This window comes from Bombina bombina, chromosome 10 (genome assembly GCF_027579735.1).
Source record: "Bombina bombina isolate aBomBom1 chromosome 10, aBomBom1.pri, whole genome shotgun sequence".
Classification (NCBI taxonomy): domain Eukaryota; kingdom Metazoa; phylum Chordata; class Amphibia; order Anura; family Bombinatoridae; genus Bombina; species Bombina bombina.
The window spans coordinates 173,202,323-173,211,833 of NC_069508.1; the positions used below are offsets into that span (position 1 = coordinate 173,202,323).

A 9,511-nucleotide genomic window follows, 5' to 3' on the forward strand; every position below is an offset into this window, starting at 1 on the left:
ACACACACACACCGAAATTCCCCATCACATACATACACCTCAATACCCCTACATACATCTTAATAGCCCAACACATACATCTTAATACCCCAACACATACATACACCTCAATACCCCTACATACATCTTAATAGCCCAACACATACATCTTAATACCCCAACACATACATACACCTCATTACCCCTACATACATCTTAATACCCCAACACATACTTCTTAATACCCCAACACATACATCTTAATAACCCAACATATACACACACCTCAATTCCCCTACATACATCTTAATACCCCAACACATACATACACCTCAATACCCCTACATACATCTTAATACCCCAACACATACTTCTTAATACCCCAACACATACATCTTAATAACCCAACACATACACACACCTCAATACCCCTACATACATCTTAATATCCCAACACATACACACACCTCAATTCCCCTACATCTTAATAACCCAACACATACACACACCTCAATTCCCCTACATCTTAATAACCCAACACATACACACACCTCAATTCCCCTACATATAGCTTAATACTCCCAACACATACACACACCTCAATACCCCTACATACATCTTAATACCCCCAACACATACACACACCTCAATTCCCCAACACATACATCTTAATACTCCCAACACATACACACACCTCAATTCCCCTACATACATCTTAATACCCCCAACACATACACCTCAATTCCCCTACATACATCTTAATACTCCCAACACATATGCACACACCTCAATACCCCTACATACATCTTAATACTCCCAACACATACACACACCTCAATACCCCTACATATAGCTTAAATTTAATAACCAAACACATACACACACCTCAATACCCCTACATACATCTTAATAACCCCAACACATACACACACCTCAATTCCCCAACACATACATCTTAATACCCCCAACACATACACACACCTCAATTCCCCTACATACATCTTAATACCCCCAACACATACACCTCAATTCCCCTACATACTTCTTAATACCCCCAACACATATACACACACCTCAATACCCCTACATACATCTTAATACTCCCAACACATACACACACCTCAATACCCCTACATATAGCTTAAATATAATAACCAAACACATACACATGCCTCAATATCCCCAGCACAGACACCTAAACACCTCAGTATCCCCAACACATACACACACACTGTACCCCAACACACAAACCTCAAAACCCCCAATAAACATACAAAAATAATTTTCCCAACAAAAAATATAAACCTAAACAACACATACTAATACATTAGTATTTACCAACACACCTCAGTACCCAATATCATACACACATACAAGCACATTGGTAGTTCCCAACACACACATATATATGGATTTAAACACCCACTATACCCCAATCAACACATAGTTATATATACCTTCTACAAACACACACACAAACACGCTTTACTTTCCCCAACACACATTCATACACACACAAACACACACAAAAACACACAAACACACATATACATACATGTACATACACACACATATATACATATACACACACATATACATACATGTACATACACACACATATACACACACATATAGACACATACACTATGCACACAAACATATACACACACATACACATGCATGTACATACACACACATACACACATTCTCACACACATATACATATACACAAACATATACACACACATACACATGCATGTACATACACACACATACACACATTCTCACACACATATACATATACACAAACATATACACACACATACACACCCATATATACACATACACTATGCACACACACATATACATATACACAAACATATACTGTATATACACACACATACACACATTCTCACACACACACAATCTGCTCAGATTTCCCCTGGTATAGGTGTGGAAGGGTGAATAGAGGAAAGACAGCATCCCATCCATTACAATTAGCATTTGTCACCGGACACTGATTACACCAGACCCCCGGCCTTTGATCACTATCTAATTAAGGTAATGGGGTAAATCTGCATGGGGAATTAATTATTAACTGAGGAGATGAAAGCTGAAAGGGATATAAGGGTACAGCGAGGCACCATAGGCTTCTGATCTAGAATGATTTTATGTCCTTATGCCCAAATCAGAGGCGTTAATTCTGCACAGAGTAATGCTGACATTTATATTATCAATAAAAGGCAGCAAAACTAGAGTATGTGATATGGAAACAAAAAGTGTTTGTATGGATCAAAACACAAAGGGATAAGTTGCTCAGCTGAGAGTAAACCTTATAAAGCAGATGGCATCATTTAAAACAGTAAAAACATGTAATGCATCTTACAATAGTTTAAAACAATTTATCTATAATTTATCAATAACATCAACTATATCAAATATAATGAAATATAAAGCCCCTCTGCATAGCAAATGTAAAATGGGTATGTTTGTTGATTCCAAGAGCGCATACAAGCGCACACATAAACTATGTATTTATATATTCCATTTTTCATTTTTTTTTAAAATACACACATGAAGGTCACTTGTTAAACATCCCAAGCTAGGAGTATTAGCTGTTGTTAATGAAGCCACTGTACATTCATCTTTTGTGGTTTGTCTTTTATATAACAGATGGTGAGGAACATAATTAAATGTGTTTGGAACAACCCAGTAGTCTGACTCAGGTGCTATTTGTTTTCTGAAAAATCAATTTACCATAGAATTATTACCCAGTTCGTACAAGAAGAAAGAAAGAAAAGAAGAAAAAAAATGTGAAAGTTTTATCATCATACAGTACAAATAATGAAGTCAGTGAATATGTTTCTACTAAAAGTGATATGTCAGTAACTGGTTAAACAATTAAGTGTCTGACAGAATGCAGAAATCCATTAAAAATTGTTTTTATTATTTTATATTCTTCCTGGGCCACAATGAACTGAAGGGAGAACTTATATTTTTCTCCAACACGATTTAACAGAAATATAAAAGTTTTGTTATATGTTAAACTGAAATAATAATATTACTGCTATGATCTAGGAGCTGGTGACAGCTATTGATTAGTAGGGACATAAAGTAGGTCCCTGATAATGTTAATAATAATGACCTGATAATGGTCTTTATAAAAGTGTCAGTTTGCAATAAATACAATCCCCAATAGTGATTAATCCTATCTTCCTCAGGTGACAGCAGAATCTGCAGTATGTGCCGTAGGATGTGATGGATTTGCTGGCAGCAATTTCCTAACTCCCTCTCTGGCTTTTGGGGTTAGTTTGTGAAACTGTGTGTCCCCAGTGAGAGACTATGGAGGGGGACATAACATTGTGGTTTATAGCAGTGGTTACTTTAGCTTTATTTTTAAAGATAATCATTATATCTTAGAAGTGGACAAATATTAACATTGCAAAGCTCATAAATACATTTAATTCTGGGTTCTGATAAACTATATCGGTTAAAAAAAACGTGGACCTAAAAATAAAAAAAGTTGAGAAAATCTGCAATATCTGATCTTTCTAATTTGGCTCAACATTTCCAATAAAATACACTGAACATTAAATCAGCAAACTGTCAAAGATTAAGGACACCATTGTAACCTAAAACTCCCTCCTATGACAAATATTCAGTTATTAATATTTATTAATACACTAATATTTCTTTATTAATATATATTTTTTATGATTGGATGTAATATTTTAGACGAATTACACACGTTATATATTTTCCAAAAACATTTTTTTGTGGCTTTCAGATTTACTTTTCTATGTTTCATTTGTATATATTTTTTATTATTATTTACTTATTATTATTATTTTGGCTAAATTAAAGAAAAGGAATCCAACGGGTTTTTTTTTTGTTTTGTTTTGTTTTGTTTTGCTACTACACATAATAAAGATATGCAAATGTATATGTAAAATAAAGTGTCATTTATAATTAAGGGTTATTTATTATGAAGAACTGAGGTTATTAACAAATTTGAAAATAATTTTAGAAATATAAACTCGATATTTGGGAATACAGATAAATAAAAAATGGGTTAAAGGTTTTGCGAATGCATCCTGGAAAATCCAATTAAAATACATATTATTTAGAAATCATGTTAGTAGTTTTGAATTATTTTTTTGTGAAATTCAAGATATACTGTGTATATATATATATATATATATATATATATATATATATATATATATATATATATATATATATATATATATATATATATATATATATCATTATTAAGGATCACATTAATTACTGAATTTAAAATCGCCTTTATACAGTGGTAGGGTTAAAAATAAAAAGACTAAAATAATTTACTCTAAGTATTCATATAATTTTTTTTATTTATTCTATGAACATATTTTTCATAATGCATTAGAGTGCAAACAAATTTGTGTATTATAGGTTTCTTGACAACGTGTGTAACTAGGAAATCAAACTATTAATTTGGTGTCTGCTTGTGAAAGATATAATGCAAGAAAGCCCATAATGAAAGTAATTATCTGCTGGGCATAACATCTAGGAATGTGCTAAAATGATTGTTCAGCATATGCAATAATCAATGGTTCTTTGGTGTGTTATGCTAGGGAGGATAAAAGGTTAATGTGTTTAATGTAGATTTAAATTACTGTGCTCAAAAGGCTGTATCTGGGATAACAGTAATATGAGTTTGTTCTCTAAGGGCCTTTTGTGATAACCAGTTAGATTTACAACTCTAAAAAAAAAGTCTAATTGTTTACTGTATATGGATGTGCCTCGCTATAAGTAAAAAAGAGTTTCAGATCATCTGAGAGGATAATGGGCTAAATGAATGTACTTAAAACCATGAAATGATTAAATTCTTTATTTATAGATACAAGCTGCTCACACACAAGGAAGGTCAAATTGCTGCAGAAATATCATTTCACACACTAACCACAGGGCAATGGGAGAAATCATTAGTGCAAATTACCCTTACAGACAGTTTCAGCTTCAGATTGACTTAGGAAAAAAATATGGGAAAGTTCAAACCACAGAGACAAGTTCAGATGACTGACCTCTTCATCCAAACAACTCCTCAATTATATTACCCTAGCCATTGCAATTATCTAAACTTCTTTATACATTCACAGTTTTAATTTAAAGATTACATTTCTTTTTTTATTTATTTTTCTTGCTTAATTTTTATACAAGTCAAAATGTTAATTTTAAAGGGGCAAACGTTTTTAACTCTTCAGAAAACAAATATTTTGGAAGAATTTGAAGCTGTTTTGCTGAGTTACCTGGAGGATTTATACATTTTACATAAAAAAATATATATATAATTTATAAATGTTATGTGGAGTATAATTTATTTTAAACATGAAGAACAAGGGATTGGCATTTTAATGCAAATGTTCCACATTATTAACTGAAAGTGACTGGGCCTTTGTTTTGGGTGTTGGAACAACTGGGTAAATAATATAAAATAAATAGATACAACAGGCTTGTAAAATGCTCTAACTCTGGGATTAACCCTTTCCTTACTAAAGGGCAGTAGAGGTCATCTCATCAAAGACCCCCAGTTTCAGACCCCCCTGCAGATAAACAGATCTCGCTCACCAATACAATACAGATAAAGGCTTTTAAGTAGTTCATTGGAACAAAAAGTGTTTGGCAAACTGGAAAATTGATGTATTGGCCGTTTCTGCCTCTTCTCATGTCCAACATTGTAGCTTATTGTGAAGAGCCGGGCAACCAAATGTCTGAGACGAGAGCCCCTTTTCAGAAGCAAATATCTGTGTGTGAGTTTTAGGACCCCTGACTGGGATAGCTGCAGTCTTTGTGAGGATTAAAACAGATTGAAAAAAAAACACACAGAAATCACACACAGCCTGCTAGGGACAACACCAGTTATTGTAAACTTGGTAAATAAAAATATGAATATATAAAAAAATATTAATACTATTATTAAATATAAATATAGCCACTTGTCTACTAGAGATTGGCATTGCTACCTGGCAGTGAATGGGTTAGTGATTGCTTGTTCCACTTCAAACCCTCCCGTATTTAGGCAACATAAATTAGTTAATCACAGGCAGTAAATTTGTTGAGTCATTTAAGTCAAATTAAAGATAAGAACTAATTTGTTTTTGTGACGTATTATTTAAATTGCAAAAAAAAAATGAAGTACATATATATTTATTATATTTTAGGCAGACTAAATTATACATTACTTTGAGAAAGTTTCAAGTGCTTCCAATTTGAGAATTATTGATTCGGCTGTATAACCTTTTTTATATATCAAATGATTTGAAAATGATATCGAATATTGAATCCCAAATACCTGTATTGCTGTCTTATTAATTTATTAGTTAATTGAAGTGACAGAAATAAATTAGATATAAGTAATTAGTTATATAGAAAGAAAATAATAGATACTTTGTATTGTATATTCCTCCAGGAATAAAATATTTGCCGGATAAAATCCGAATTTTAAAGTGAATCTGCTGCTGAAATAAATCACACTACTAAGTAAGTAATTTACAAAAAATAATATTAATAATGTATCTGTTAGTTTGTGTGAATACCCCCAAAGAAATATCTGGTAAAAAACAAAATTATTGTTATTCAATTCTTTTAAGGATTAAATCATACCCTCTCTAAATTAAAATAATCTAGGTAGAAATATTTTAAATAAAATATAACTAAAATAATATTTATTTTCTACTGTTTTAAATTTCTGCAAGAAAATACATAAGAAAGTCGTGTTTTAAATTCACAAACATTTATTAATTATTTTTTTCACCAAACCAATTGGTGCACAATTTAGTTTTCCACATAACACCGTCTATAATTATTCACATATCCAATTAAAATATAATCACTGAACGATGCACAGGAATTGCAGTTTTGCTGCCATTTCATCTATATATACATAATTACATATACACAAAACACTAAGAAAAACAAAAAAAAAAGTTTTAGACATTCCGATCAAACAAGATCAAACAATTTAACTCATAATAGTGCTGAGGATTAACTGAGGACCAGCAATGAAATGGTTAACGTGCTCTCGATAAAATGTATCAAAATCCTGAGTTTGATAACAGTGCTTATTACAGATTTGCATTAAAATTAAATATCTTTTCAAGAGCAATATTATTCTCACTTTAGGTAATAGCTATTCACAAAGGAAAAACACCCCCCACCCACTTCTGTGTTAAGAACCTTGGTGAGATTTTGTACAAACTCTGCTGTTTATTTATAAAATATGGCATTTACAGCCCCCCATATTTTAGCACATTACATATTTACAATTTATAAATATAATTTTCATAAAGTTATCTGAAAGGCAAATTAGGGGGAGCATGACCTCTTGTTGAAGCCAAATGTTCTATAAAAAAATCATAATGCCTACCTTAAATACACAGGTTGAGAAATATTTGATATATATATATTTTTTTTTAAAAGGGACAGCTGTTAAGATTTGTGATTTTATTTGCAAAGTTCTGTCCATGCTGTAGCAGGTTTTCATGTCCCAAGTTTAAATGGTTTTGCATAGGAGCCAGTGAAGGGGTTAACATGGCCAGAACAGGTCCCTGGCTCCCAGGCTGGACTGGGTAGTGGGATGTCGGTGTACTGGATGGAGAAGAACCTCCTATGATATTGTCTATAGAAAATGAGGGTCTGTTTTGGGTATCTGACTTTAAAGTCTGCAGGATAGGCATGGAAGGGCTGATCTGAGAATAGAACGATTTCCTGCTCAGCTCATTCCCAATAAAAGAAGGGAGGCCGGGGCTGGAGAACACAGAAGCTGGCGGAGGGAGAGGACAGTGTGTTGGCTGGAAGGAGAAGGTGGCTCCAGGGTGGTGCTGATGGTAGTTCTGCAGTTGCAGTCCATAGTTGTAGCCGTAAGGTCCATATCCAAAGGCTGGCATGAAGCTGCTGGCATCTCTCAGGATCTCAGAGGACTGTTGCCTCTTAAACCTCTTCCTCCTCCTCAAGAAACTGCCATTGTCAAACATGTCTGCAGATTCTGGGTCCAGGGTCCAGTAGTTGCCTTTGCCCGGATTTCCCGGCTCCCTGGGGATTTTTACAAAGCAGTCATTAAGGGACAAGTTGTGTCTGATTGAGTTCTGCCAGGCAGGGAACTTCTCTCTGTAGTAGGGGAAGCGGTTACTAATGAACTCACAGATTTCACTTAAAGTCAGTCTCTTTTTAGGGCTTTGCAGAATAGCCATGGTGATCAGGGCAATATAGGAATAGGGGGGTTTCACTAGGGTGGTCTTGGGATTCTTGTCCACTCCCCGGGGGTGAGAGTCTGTGCCAAGTTCTGGAGAAGCCGCCTCCCCCCTGGGGGTCCTGGGCACATTGTCATCAGAGTCTGAGTGGTAGTCTGAGAACTTCCCATCCTTCATGCCCAGGTCCCCCACCACATCAATATCCGTGTCCTCAGAAAGCAGGGAGTTATCAGACATGTCTGTTCCCAGAGTCATGGTAATAAGAGGGCAGGATATCCTCAACTCGCCCCAATCCGAATTCCAGCAGCCCCAGGGTGACCTCAGTGTCCTGGTCCCTTAGTGCTCTGATCACTCTCTGCTGCCCCTCCGCAGAACCCTGGTCATCCAATGCTGCCCCCCAAGTTCCTGGTCATTCAATGCTGCTCCCCAGCAGAGCTCTGGTCATTCAGTTATGCTCCTCAGCAGAGCTCTGGTCATTCAGTTATGCTCCTCAGCAGAGCTCTGACTTCTGAATGGTCTCCTTAGCAGAGCCTAATCACTCAGATGTGTTGGATACTCAGCGCTAACTTTTAGTGCCTAGGTCACTCAGTACTGACCCACATCCAACCCCCTCGTGGTGCTGCACCCCACAATCCAGCTTAGTCCAGGCTCTGCGCTATACTGCTCCCTCCCCACCGCTCCCTAGCTCTTTATACCACCAACCCTGTCACGTGACCACACGTCAGCTCCTACACCACAGCAAAAAGTAACATTTTATTTCCCTGAACTGGAATGGGACAATACATTGTATCAGGGAGCAGAGATTTGCAGAATTCTATTTTATATCATTTTATTATTTGTTTCTTTTTTCAGTTTAGTTATTAAAATTCTATAATCACCCTTACTGAAAAGGAAAACACAGTAACAGAATTAAATCCCTGATCTTTTAACCCTTTCCAGGATGTCACCAAGCCTGAAAAACACAAATCTACTTTGGAATCATTCCTGGCTCGAATGTAACACTGTAAGTATTTGAATAATTTTGTGAAAAAAAATACATTGATTCAATTTTGCATTTTTTTTCCTAAAATAATTTAGTTTTGTTTTCTATTTTGAATTTTTTTAAAAAAAATATATATTCTAGAACAAATGGAAACAGAGAAATATTAATTGTAAAATAATGTTTTTTTGTTTTGTTTTTTTAAACTTCCACATTTATATATTTCATGCACTCACATACTGTATATATATATAATGTCAAGACTTGATTTAAAATAAATTACAAATAGTCTGATTTGTTACAGAACACGAATTAA

At 34.6% G+C, this 9,511-nt stretch overlaps 1 protein-coding gene across 1 annotated transcript; it reads right to left on the reverse strand.

The window, feature by feature from the left end:
* Window positions 1–6,743: 6,743 nt before the first annotated feature.
* Window positions 6,744–8,865, reverse strand: FOXD2 (forkhead box D2). The gene has a single exon (XM_053694012.1). The coding sequence runs from the start codon at window positions 8,469–8,471 to the stop codon at window positions 7,440–7,442; it is 1,032 nt and encodes a 343-aa protein (XP_053549987.1). The 5' UTR covers window positions 8,472–8,865; the 3' UTR covers window positions 6,744–7,439.
* Between the last annotated feature and the right edge of the window lie 646 nt (window positions 8,866–9,511).